The sequence below is a fragment of the Equus przewalskii genome, chromosome 15 (assembly GCF_037783145.1).
Source record: "Equus przewalskii isolate Varuska chromosome 15, EquPr2, whole genome shotgun sequence".
Classification (NCBI taxonomy): Eukaryota; Metazoa; Chordata; class Mammalia; order Perissodactyla; family Equidae; genus Equus; species Equus przewalskii.
The window spans coordinates 88,323,293-88,336,662 of NC_091845.1; the positions used below are offsets into that span (position 1 = coordinate 88,323,293).

General features: G+C 49.3%; 1 protein-coding gene across 11 annotated transcripts in view; it reads left to right on the top strand.

Annotated features, from left to right (window-relative positions):
- Positions 1-13,370, top strand: part of MME (membrane metalloendopeptidase) — a 133,671-nt gene that overhangs the window by 57,892 nt on the left and 62,409 nt on the right. For all 11 annotated transcript variants that reach the window (XM_008521004.2, XM_070577675.1, XM_070577681.1 and 8 more), the window contains exon 3: positions 94-129. In XM_008521004.2, the coding sequence (XP_008519226.1) occupies positions 94-129 (36 nt within the window). The remainder of the gene's footprint in view (positions 1-93; positions 130-13,370) is intronic.

Below are 13,370 nucleotides of genomic sequence, written 5' to 3' on the forward strand. Positions count from 1 at the left end.
GTTTAATTGGCAGTTCTTAAAAGAACAAAAGATAGGGAGAAATTAGGAAACACGTTATTACAAATATTTATGTGTATACTCTCCTTTTTCTAGATGGCATCTGCAAATCATCAGACTGCATAAAATCAGGTAAGAAGATGGTTTTGACATTTAATAGTTTTACAGTTAAAGTATAACATTTAAAAATCAAATGCTAGTAGATATATCTCTACAGTTGCATTGTTTGTACTTTTATTATTATAGATCACAAGTTTATAGTCAAGGAATATCAAAATGTATTTGAGCAGTAGGTTAATTAACTTCTTTATTTTAAAAAAGCACTCACTCTTTTCAACCCTGGAGGGTATGGCCAGTGATAGAGAGCGGTGTCTCTGGTTTATGGAGCTTGCCATGAAATTGGAGAAGGAAAGTCAACGTGCTGCAGTGGTGCACATTGTATCATTGTGTTGAATTTCTGGATGCAGATCCTTAGAGGGTAAGAGCTGAGGAGAGTGATCAGGTGAAGCCAGGGGAGAAGCTGAGATTCCGGGGCCCGGAAGCAGGGCCAGGATGTGGAAGTGGAGAGACAGGAGAGGAGGTCCAGCCAAGGAGAGAGAGCAGAGCGACAGGAGTCAGTCACATGTGGAGAAGCAGTGGAAACAGACACTTGGTAGATCGGGCACAGTAAGGAGAGGTCTGAAAATCTGCTTCGAGCCCTGATGCTGTCAGAAGGGCGAAATGGATATTTTCCTGAGCAGATCACTGGACGAGGCAGAAGTTGAAAGGTGGTTCGAGAATGCTAGGCTGGGTGGGCTGAGTCAGAAGTGACTGGGAGGCGGGTGGGCTGCTGTGACCCCATGTGAGCTGAGGAGGGCAGCATGAGACGGCCTGGACGGGGAATCTGAGGGCTCGGAGAGCTGACCTGGTACACGAGGATTTGAATACTTTGAAAGTGACGCCAAGGTTCACAGCCTCAGGGACGTGGAGACTGGCGGCAGTGCCCACAGGGGTGGAGAAGTCAGGAGGTGAGTTTGTTTTAGGGAGGGCATGATTGACACGGATGTGGACACAGGGTCTGAGCCGGGGGTAACATCCAAGTGGGAATGGGGGGCAGGAGATGGGGTGGATTTGGGATCGTCAGCCTAGGGGTGATCGCTGAAGCCTTGTGGGTAATTTGAGTTCCCATGAGGAGGAGAGAAGATGAGGACTTAGAGCAGAAAGAGAAGCAAATCAGAGAGCAGAGAGGGGTCTGGAGCTGCAGAAGCATGAGGTGGGAAAGGGCGGGAGGTGGGCAGGGCTGGCACCCCGGGCGTGAGCACAGGATGGGTGCCCTTGCTCTTTGCACGAGAGATGCTAAACCTCTTTTCCAGCATCTAGATTTCGTCCAAGAAGTAGCCGGTCCCAAATGGGGGACCACTTCCTGTTAGACGTTCTTGTCTGTTTTTGTTGTTCACTGACCTTTGCAACGTAATGTTGGGAAATATCTTGGGATTCTGGTCAGCGTCTGCTATCCTGCATATGAGCCCTTTGCTGCTCTGCGTTGCTCTTTGCTTTCTTCCCTCTGGATCTCAAGTGCACTGGCCATTCACCCTCAGACGCGGTGTCGGTAGCTTGAGAGAGACCTGACTGGGAAACCGGCCATTTGCTGCTCAACGGAATAGCGTGCACTTTCCCTCTAAGGGCTTTCCCAGAAAGAGAAGAAGGTTCTTGATTCCCCAGTGGCTGCCCAGGTCCCTTGGCTGGGAGACGTCGGGCTCAGGGTGCCAGAGTCGGGATGTGCCCGAGCTGTCGGTCACCGTTTGCTCCCCGCCTGTCCCCTCAGCTCTCTGCCAGCTGCCCTGTTACGTGCTCGTAGTGTCCTGTTTTGAGAAACTTCCACTTATGTGTCGACCTCTAATTATCTCCGGGTTGCTGGGTCCTCAATACACTTGACTATCTGTTACATCTCTCTCTCTCTCTCTCACACATCTCTTTCTCCCTCTCACTCTTTTTTCTCTTTCTTTTTTTCTGGAAGTTTATTTTTGAAGAACCCAGATCCTTTGACTAGATAGGCCTGCTTTTGTAAAACCCTGCAGGTGATTGTGCCCCAGAGACCTGGGCAGGCCCCTCTGTTCGTCCCCCACAACGAGCGAGGTGGTGTTTGGAATCTGGAATCTCAGCTGTGACTTGATGTTTAGGGGTATGGCTCTGGATTTTTCATAGCGTTTGGCAAGTCCCAGCTCATTAAAATGTATCTGAACTGTATCCTTTAATTGTAGCTTAGCAATCATACCAAATGTGAAACACCTCTCAGAACTGTATCTTGGCAGAGAAATGTATACAATAGAAAGGGCTTCAGTGGGAAACAAGCCTGCTGGTGCCTGTGTGCTTTTCTTCCTTCTTCTCTGTCGGGTCAAGCTGTCAGAGTACTCTCACATTCCTAGTTGCTGTTCCTCCTGGGGGAAGATGATGAAACTCACCCTTATGGGTAGAGTCTTCACGCCCATGCACACGCACACACAGTCCTCTGCTGATTGGGAAAGCTTTTCTGCAGCAGAAAATGCAACTATTGCTTTTAGGAGTTGCTGCAAATTAAGAAAACTCTAGGGGAAATCCTAGACAGAAAAAAGTAAAGAATGAGAAGGAGTGAGAAGAGTGGAGTAGATGGGCAGGAAAAGAGAGATGGAAACAAAGATGTGGAAAAAATATAAAATCTCCCACCGGCAATTCGGTAGATTACTTTAAAGGACCAGGAGAATTCAAACCTGAGCAGAGAAATTCTTGAGAATTGGAGAAGTCGATGTTGATACCCAGAGTGCTTACGCTAAGTGAATGTTGCTTCTACCTTAAATCTTTCAAGGGAGAGAAGTCAGGCCATATCAAGGCAAAAACAGAATATTCCAGAGGGCTGTGGATCATCTTAAAACCTGCCGGGGTTAGGTACTTTAAATCTGAGCGTCTGTAAATTTAAATATTCATAATTCACATAAAATCATGTTTATAATGCGTACTTTAAGTTAACTTGCATCATTATGAATGATTTCACCAGACCTGAAATGAAACAAACACTATTTAACAAATAACAGGTTAAGGCAGAGTTCAAAACCCTACTATTAAAGTGTGAGTAAGATTATTCGTCTCTTATTTACCGTATAAGATTGTCAAAAGCGTGGAGTTGTAAAGCTTGTGTGTGAGTTCTCACACTATGAAAACTTGAATCCTGGACTAGCTTCTATTGCGTTGCAGCCCTACTAACTCAGGAGGTTTCTAGGAATCCTGTGCTTTAGGGCAGGGTTTCTCAGCTTCCTCACTGTGGATATTTGGGGCTGCATAATCCTTTGTTGGGGGGGCTGTCCTCTGCCTTGTGGGATCTTAGCAGCATCCCTGGCTTCTACCTGCTAGATGCCAGTAAAACCCCCTCCCAGTTTGACACTAAAATCCTCCAGACTTTGCCAGGCGCCCCCTTGAGACAGCGCAGTCACCTCCAGTCGGGTGCCACTGGCCTAAATGACCTCCGAGGTCATCCAGTGCCCTTCCCTTTGTGGAAGGCAGAATCTTGCCCCCTAAAGATGTCCACTTCCTATCCATGGGGCCTGTGAATAGGTTACCTTAAATAGCAAGAGGTAGTCTGCAAGTGTGATTCAGTTAAGGATCTTGAAATGGGGAGATTATCCTGAATTGTCTGGGCGGCCTTACGTAATCACAAGGTTCTCCTAAGAGGAGGAGAAGGAGGGTCAGAGTCAGAGAAGGAGATGTGACAACGCAGCAGAGGAAGTGAGGCAGCCGTGAGCTGAGGAACGTGTGCGGCCTCCAGAAGCTGGAAGGAGAAAGAACGGTTCTGCCCTCGAGCCTCCAGAAGGAACGCCGTCTGACCACCTCCTCCGGCTCCTGACCTCCAGAACCGTCAGATGATAAGTCCGCCTGGTGGTGAGTCACTCAGTTTGTGGCAGTCTGTTAGAGCGGCCGCAGGCAGCTGACACACCTGTCCACAGCTCCCTTGTTTCAGGGCCGCCTTCGGGGAGTTGGAACACGGACACACGCAGCACAAGCGAGTGTTTCCTGCCAAATGAGTGTTTTATTACTAAATCGAGGTGTGTAATGTGCAGTTACAGGGGAGGAATGTTAAATAGATAAATAGAGGAGCATAATAATAGAATATAATAAAAGTAAAAGATGGTAAAACAGAATCCTGATAGCTAGCACTTCCAACTGTGTGTGTTCAGCTCGTCGTGAGCTGCTTACGTGGATGAACTCGTCTGATGCTCACCGTGACCCCGCAGGGTGGGGACCCTTGTACCTTCTTTTTACAGATGAGCAGACTTGGGCTAGGCCTGGCCAGGCTGCCCGGCCCCGGAGCCTGGACCCACCCCCACTTCTCCATGTGGCCTCTAAGGAGACCAGGACTCAGTCTGACTGTTCGTACCCTGCGCCTGTACGTACAGTGTAGGAGAGCAGACTGCTCCCCTCCTGCTAGAGCTTGGAGCCAGAAGACAGGGCTGACTCTCAGAGAGCTGAAATGATTAAATCCAGACTGAGGAGGGGGAGAATAAGTCTCTTAGACCCAGAAACCGGCTACTTTACTGAGAAAGTGAGCTCTTGGTTGGTGATTTTAGTACATCAAACACAACGTAGAACTGAGGGGTCTAAATAAGCGAATATTAGCAGCGTCGCCCTAAATTCTCAAGGGGATGGAGAAACCAAGTGAAAATACATGAGCAGTACAGTTCACAAGAGAGCGAGACCACCTGTACGGTTGTGCAGGTTGTACACTGCACAGTTGTGGCAACCCTGAGAGACAGGTTTGCAGAGTATTAAGACCTGGGTGAAATATCTCAGAACCATCCATGTCCTTTGCTTTAATTCTCTCCTCACCGAGAAAACTTTGGATGAGTATTTAGTTGTTAATACAAGGAAAGGGCTCACACTGTTCACCTGAAAGCTACGTTTAGCATGGCAAGGTAATGTTTTCGTGTTCTGATGTATTGTCACGTCTGTGTGGCTTCAGCTAAAGACCTGAAGTAAGTGAAACTTCCAGATGTCTGATTACTTCTGTGAGGGCCAGAGCCCGGTCGTGCCCTGGGTGAGGGATCTGGGCACTGAGTGGCCCTTTCCGGGCAGCACAGAGCTCTGCCTCACGTGGGCCACAGCCTCGCCTTTCCTGCCTATTGACACCCCAAAGCCTCCAGGAGGAAGACTGCATGACCGGATAAGTGCAGGAAGGACGGTGGCCTGGCCCCGAGGGCGGCCGCCACCTCACACCCTCCAGAGCGGGAGGTGAGGCTGCGTCCTTGGTGCTGAGGCTTGAAAGAACCCTCGGGCAGCGAGACCTCCGCGGGCGTCTCAGGGAGCCATGCACGCCGAGGGGCGTGTGGCGGGTTACTCCAGCAGCTTCCCAGGAGGTGTGCTCCCCACAGTCATGGAGCCGTCCTTGCTTTAAAAATTCTCCAGTCAGAATTAGCATCTGTCAGTCAAATCCTTCCCAGGAATTTGGAATTAAGTTGCTCATGTGTTGAGTACACACGTATGTAACATTTATATGCCTTCTGGGTGGATTCTAAGCGGTAATGCAGCGTCATTTTTTTATGCGCGGTCAAGGTACGGAAGACATAGATAAGCTGAATCAAGTGGTTAAAGAGGAAGGAAGTCAGCAAGGCCTGCAAGGCTCATTTGGATCTGAGGTTTGTTTCACAGCTGCAGAGATTGCCTGTGTGTGCCCTGTCGTAGCGCCGGGGTGACAGCTCGGCCTGTGAATCAGTTAAAATCGGCAGAGTCAGAAACGGATGCTTGCATCCACGATTCCTGTGAAGCCAAACCTGCAACAGGCACTCCTTGATTTGAACTCACAGCCACACTGTACTCGCCGTCGCACACCCTCGCTGCTGGCCCCTCCCTCACCCTGGTCATCCCTGAAAGCAAGTAAGCCAGAGGCTGCAGCAAGAGGAGAACAGCTGGATCCTTGCCATTCAGAGGGTGGTCCGTGGACCGGCAGCATCGCATCCGCGTCAGCTGGGAGCTTGTGAAGATGCAGATTCTCAGGCCCCACCTCAGACTTCTGAATCTGCAGCTGCATTCTTAGCGAAGCCCCAGGATGTGCACAATGAAGTTCGAGAAGCGCTGGGGAATAGTGGTTCTCAGCTCTGGCTGCTTCTCAGGATAAGGAGGAAGCTTCTAAAACGTCCCCGTCAGACCTTCTCTCCTCAACACACGAGGTTCCTGCCCTTCGGTGGAGAGGTCTCTGTTAGGTGTTGGGAGGAAAAGCAACTTGAGTGAATTCGTTGATGGTAAGGTATGTGGGAATTACGGGACATCTGCGCTTTTAAAGGAAGGTTTATGTGGACCAGCGGATGGCTTTCACGGGAGCACTTTCAGACTGTGCTGCTCAGTGAAGGTTCAGTCAGAGCAGGCTGGACGCGGGGCCTGCTTTCTGCCGATAGTGGGGAAGCTGAGCCTGGAACGTCCTGCTGAATTTCACCAGGATGACACAGGCATGAACGTGTCCGTGGAGACTTTAGAGCAGCTTCTTCCCCCATTCACTTATTCACCCATCTATTCACTCATTCATTCATTTTTTTTAGAAGCATTAATTGAATACCTTCTAAATGTTGAGTACTTTTCTAGACACCAGGAACATGACCTGGGATACCCCCGCCTCAGGAAAGCGACAGTGGGGTCAGCATGAGAGACCAGTAAGCAAAATGACCTCATGGCTTGCACACCTGCCATGACAGAGATAAGCAGGGCAGCTGCAGGCGCCCTCAGAAAGGAGCATCCAGCCCAGATCAGTGGACGTGGGCAGCCAGTGTGCTCGTAACGGGAAGCATTGCCCGCTGAGTCCTGCGGGGCACTCAGGGATTGCTGGGCCACTGGGGCAGAGGATGTGCGGCATAGGCGGGACGCAAGCGGAAGCTGGCTGAGCTTAGGACCTGCAAGGGGTTCGTGCCAGCTGGACTGATGTGGGAGGCACCAGGCTAGCAGGGCCCGATGCGGGAAAAGTAATCGGGCTAGGGTCTATGCGGTGTGGCTTGTAATTCTCCAAAAGTCTATAGAAAATGAAGAAGTAGGTTACAGGGAGCACGGAAATGTTTTTAAGCAGAGATGTAGCTTTCTCAAGCTTGCCTCCTGTCGGGAAGACCTGGTGAAGTGGAGGCGAAGATTTACCCTCACAAGAGAACACCCTTTCCGTGTCCCGGGTGAGAGGGAAAGACGTCTCAGGCTGGAGGAACTGAAAGAAGAGCTCCGGGGCCTGTCATCGAGGCCGCGTGTGAGGATGTGAGAGCGGATGGGGAGGGGGTGGGAGCGCTGGCCCAAGACCTAAGTGGGAGCCGGAGCCGGAGGTCTGCGTGAAAGCGTCTGGAGCTTCTCCTAATAGCGGTGGGAAATTACGGAAGGAAGGGCTTTAAGTGAAGCGTGACTTGATGGGAATTGTTGAGGATCACTGACTATAACGAAAGGATGGCGTGGGCGGGAAAAGGGCTGCTGCCCACTTCTCTGGAGATGGGCTAGTAGCTGTCTGGATCAGAGTGGTAACAGGGTGGAGAGTGGAGGGGCTTGGGAAATATTTAGGGGCTGGAATCCATAAGGCATAGTGTTTGTGTAAATATGTGAGGCAATGAAAAAGGAGTAAGTAGAACTCAAGTTTCTGGTTTGGGAAACTGGGTGAGAAGTGCTGCCATCCACTGAACCAGGGGCACAGAGAAGGAGCTGCAGTCAGAGGCTGGGCCAGTCGGTGGCCAGCTCCCTCTGAGACCACAGGTGGGAGGTGCTGGTCTTCCAGTGAGAAGTCCAGGGCAGTCAAGTTGGAGATCAGGATATGGGGTCATCAGCGTGTGGATGCTGTGGTTGAGATTTCCCAGGCAGGAAATGGAGGTTCCCAGAAGAAAGTGAGGAGGAGTTGTTGGGAAATGGAAGGAAAATCAATAATGTGTAAAAGTAAGAGAGTATGTTAGACATTGGAGACTGGTCGTTGGAGTCAAAGGCGGCTGAGGGGCTGAGTAAGACAAGAAATGAGAGCAGAGAGGAAGAGGTTGAAGACTCAGGTGGAAGAGGGCAAAAATGATGGATCTTGTTCCTGGAGATGCAAGAGAGGACCTACCCAGAGAAGAGATGGCAGGACTGTCTCGGAGGAGGGCCCTCTCCCCGTTACCAGAAGGAGGCAGGATGGTTTGAATGCAGACACGTTTCAGGGCTGGGGAGGGTGGAAAGTCGTTGGCTCATCGTCCAACTACTTCAGTTTTCCCTGTGAAGTAAGAGGCAAGCTCTGCCCCGGGACTGAGCTGGCAAGACAGTGAGGAGAGTGCTGAAGGCTAGAAGGGGCAGCTGCCCAGGGCCACGTAGAAGGGCTGTGCACAGAAGTGACGACCCTGCGGAAGCCAAAGGCCACAGTTTGAAATGTCATTAAACCAGGCATTGCCGGGATTTTCCAGCGTCACTGATAGAACTTTCAACAGATCTTTACTGAGCACAGTCCCATCGCTGCAGATGCAGGAGCGAGCAACAAAGTCCCTGCTCACAGGAGCTCCCGATGACAAAGGAGACAGATGATAAACCAGTCACTGAATATGTGGAATGCCTTACTGAGTGTCTCAGCCTAGAGTTGGGAGGGAAGAGAGGTGCGGCTGGCTAGACCACGTAGGCTTGTTTGTGGGGACAAGGGAGTGAAACGCTCTGGTGCGATGATGCTTTAAACGGTGGTGCCCCAGGGGGCAGCCTGGACAGAAGGTGGGAGGAAGAGCCGAGGGAGAGGCCAGGGCGAGTGCAGAGGGAAGGAAGAGATGAAATATCTCCTGAGGATGGGAAGGTCGGAGCGTGGGTCGCTCAGGTCAGAGGTTCCGAAGGTGGAAGTGTTGTGGGCGATAACAACCTCAGGATGTCACCTTGAAAATGTGTGTGCCGATGTCGAGTGTGGGAAGAGGGAGGGGAGTTTGGAAGGTCAAGAATTTCTTTAGCCAGAGGGTAGCAGACACTTTGTCTGCTACATTGTCCACAGGGTCCCCGTTGGCACCTGGGAAGGTGGTGGAGCTTCCGTGGAAGGGAAGGCTGGAGGCGAGGTGTCAGGGCCTTCAGCAAACAGAGAAGGTCTAGGAACTTGGTAGATGACAGAGATAAGCCGGCTGAGGCTGGAGGGGTCCACTCCAGAAGCCTGAAGGAGCAGCGGCAGTGATGACGTGGGTGCTGCTCGGCGGGTCTGCCTTCAGTGCTGTGGGGTGCTCGGGGAGAGCACCTGGGGGCACGGCTCAGCGAAATCAGCTGGGGGAGCCTGCTCCGAGTCAGCTGACAGCTTAAGTCAGTCATGCCCTTGCGCCCAAGGTGTGTCCAGAAACGCTCTTCTACTCCTGTCCTCTCACAGCACACAGCCTTTTCCGTCCTCCTCTAGAGAGGTTTGCAGGAGAAGCTCTTCTCAACGGAGGTAGATGTTTGCTGACAAGGGTGAGAGTCTAGAATCATAGGATGGGCTGCCGCATCTGGAAACTGGTCCCTGAAGGCTAGGGTTTTGCTCGTGTGCTGCCATGCGGAACTGTGTCGCTGGAGGGGCAAACAGCACCCTCAGACGTTGATGCTGGAGGCCCGGCTGTCTGGCACGTCACGGTGGAGCTCCGTTTGATGGAATGAGAATGGCTACTGAATTCCTTCTTATTTATCTTCTCACTAGCCTAGATAAAAACTCAGCGAACCAATTAGCTCCTGTCTTAAAATGTTTATTTAAACATTTCTCAAAGGCATGACCTTCCTTCAGAATAAAAAACAAACAAACAGAATTGTCACATTTAAAATGTGATGTCAAAATGTCTTTTTTTAAACTCTTGGATCCAGAGGAGTCTGTCAGTAGTACCATAGCCCTGAAGCTGAGAAGGGCTTGGTCCACGGCACGGACTGGAGGATGGGGAAGCCAACAGAAACCCATTAGCAGGTGACCAGCCGTCCGCAGAGCATCTGCTTCTCTGTGCTCGATGCTTCGAGCAAAAATGAGCCAGCAACTATAAAGGATGGAAACTACTTGTAAGTAGTTTCTCTTGTAATCAAGGCTTTCCTGAACTTCAGAGAAATTCCTTCTTACCGAAATCCCAAATAATTAAAGACCTATAATAAATGTGCTTAAAGATCCAATAGTTACTTATAAATACTTTCAGAAAAGAAAGCTTTTGTTAAATCCATGGGCTTAATTTTCTGGTGTAATGAAATTAGCTGAATGAAATTAAGATGTCTTTGATTCCTCTGCCAGTCTGAAGCCAAAATGGACTCGTTATCCCCCAAGACATGTATATAGCAATTAGTGATTTCACTGACTTCGAAGCCAAGAAGCAAAATATTAGTAATCATATTTGTTCAGAGAAATAATTTAATTTTATTTGAGTGAATCAAATAAAGGAAGCAGCATACACAAAGTCATTAACCGAACAGAAGCTTCTCGAAGCGCCTTCGACACTGTTCCCTAGCAAGGGTGTGACGGCCTGCTGAGAGCGAATGGCCCTTTAAACTCATATCTTTGCAAATACGAATTTTTTAAAACAGAATGTAAGGTAGTAGCAATAGCTGCTGTGATGTATTTGTATTACATCATATATTTCAACTACGGTAATAAAATCAGAACAAAGAACAGAGTGGGGAGATGTGGTAAGCTGACAGCTGGTTGGGTTCCACGGGCCCCCTTGTGGATCAGCCCCTTTTGAGCCCCAGGCGTTCACTGAGGCTGCAGTCGGTGCCTCTGGCTCCGCGTCGGGTCGGGCTCACGCCTGGGGAGCTGCCTCAGCCCCAGCTCTAGAAAGTGGGTTCCCACCCAGCTGCCCGTCGGTCCTCATCCCTGTGTAGCTTCCTTCCCTGGCTCCTCGCTGGGAACGTCCTCGGCTGCTGACCCTTGTGCTGCATCTAAATAGGACTCAGTCTCACTGGACCGGCTCAGACCACTTGTACCTGAGCCCAGGTTGTGGACTTGACATGTTATATGGAAGAAAGATGGTTCCTCGTGTGCGGTGGAGGGAGCAGCTCCCGAGTTAGGATGCCGCGCAGAAAAGCACGGCGCCTGCTTCTGCCTCAACCACCGGCCACCACGCCTGTTGATGTTAAAAACTTAGGACAGAGGAATCAGTTCTTTGTCCTGTTTTAATACAAGAAACTGTAATTAAGTGTGAAAAGTTTAAAGATTTTCAGATATCGCCTAACTTTAAATGAACAATAGAAGTCATTTTTAATTCAAGTGTTGACAGGAAAAAGAAGCTGGAGTCACCATGTCTTCAGATTCTGGTGCGGTACGGGTGTGGTTTCTAAAGCTTTGAAGTAACCGATGGTGATGATTTGCTGTAAGAGGCCTTAACTGAGGACGAAGGCTTCTTATGGACCGCTCACCGTGCAGTGTGCTGGGTTAGAGCCGTGCTTGGGGTGAGGGTGCACCTGCAGGTGTCAGTGCTTCTGTCCTCTGCGGGTTACCTGCAAGCACGCTTGGAGTCATTTCTCAGCTTTCTAGGACCGAAGTCTCCACTTCTGCCCTTTCTTTTCCAACTCCGTGCTCTGGAGCTTCTCCCTTCTCGGGAACTCGTTTCTGCTCTCCTTTAACGGAGCCCTGTGCCCTCCTGGACACCACTACCTGCTGAGTTGCTTTTTCTGAGCGCTGTCCTCCGTGGCTCCCCTGTCCCCAGTTGCTCCATTCGTAGCCCGCCCACTCAGATTCCTGGTCAGCTCACACGCACGAGCGTACGCTCATTTACAGAAGCCACTGCGGGTGACTCCCAACCCCAAGGTAACACACAAAATAGGAGCTTTGCTTGTCAGCTGAGACTGGGTGAGTCTGGTCATTGAAAATGAGAACTAAGCGCAGCCGCCTTTCCTGTCTAGGTGCAGTTCTGTTCCAGGAGTTCACGTGCAGTGTGAAAGAAACAGGCTTGTTTCAGAAGAAAACCTGCCAATTCTGTGAGGGCAGAATCAGCTTATCTGCCATGGTATGTGCAGTTCCAAATAGTGTCCGACAGGCAGGCGTTGTTGAAAACATTTGTTGAAATGAAATGAAAAGTTTCAGAGTCTTTTCTTGCCCCACGAAGAGAAAGTCTTTTTGGAGAAGGAAAATGATTTATCTTAATCCTATGAGTCTTCTAGAATAGAAAAGAGCTATTTACTCATTAAAAAGTGTAAACACGTGGAGCCCAATGTGGCTGATGTCAGCTCAGTGCTTGGTTTGTAAACGCGCTGAGTTTGATGGTGCTCCCTGGATAAGAGGCTTTTTGTGGTTTTGACTCCAGTGTAGGCAGCGCCATTGACCCGGCTCATCCTCCCGCTGTCATGTCTTTGCGCCGCTCCCTAACCAAGATGGAGGCGAAGGCAGGATGTTTCGAGTTTCTCTCGGTAATTACGTATTGTTGAAGTCGGCCTGGTTATTCTTGTTCAAAGCATGACCCAAAATAACAAAATGTTTGAACGGGAGAAACTTGGGTGTGTGATCTTATTGCTTCCTCTTCAGAGAAACTCACCAGTGTCCAGGGAGCTTGGGATCCACCTGACGAGAGTGACTGGGGGAGCAGTGGGGTCTTTTCATAACCTTCTACATCTTTCCTTAAAAGAGGAACATTATTATTCATTAACATTATGATCAACACGTAGCCCTGATAACTTATTTGAAGTGATATATTGTATTTAAGTGGCAGTATAATCTCTAATAGCTTTTTGCTAGCAAAGAATCTTTTGGGATTCAAAATGCAAATTGGACCTGAAAAAGAAAAATTATTTTTAGACTTACGGCACTTTAACTTAACTGTAACACTGCTTCAGGGCTTTCGTTTATTGATGGGATGTGTTTGGGTTGTGAATTTCGGAGAATCCCCACTGGAAGATTATTGACTGTCCTTCCTTGGCTGTGAGCCGTTTGTTTAAATGGGCCGAGATCAGGCTGAAGAATGTCTCTGATTTGGGGAGAGCCAACTGGAGATCATCACTGTGGGTCCATTGGAGCTGAGATTTCTGTGATTGTCTCAACAAGTTCTAAAATCCAGGGCCAAATGAGGTGAAAAAATTCATGTAGCTATACCCATATTATGGAGCAATTAAAATCTTAATCGAGCATCAGAAAAAACAAACAGTGGTTGCTGTGTAATTTAATTTGGATTCTCTCCCTCTCTCTGTGGAGCTCCTGAAAGTTTTTAATGTTCTTTGTTTTTTAATGTTATTTGGAGTCATGGCAGAAAAAGCATCAGCTCGAAATTGGACCTGGGCTCTGTGTAAAGTCGTCTTGGTGACCTTTGGCTTGTTGCCACCGTGTGCCTGGGTTTCCTTACAATAGAAGTAATATGTCCTTCTTTATAGAGTAATTGTAAGGGAAAAAGTAATTAAAACCAGTGGGGCAGTTTAGCGTGATAGTTAAGATGCTCGGACTCTGGCCCCCAAGTTGCTTGGGGTCAAACCTCAGGTTTCTGTTTGCCAACCGTGTGACC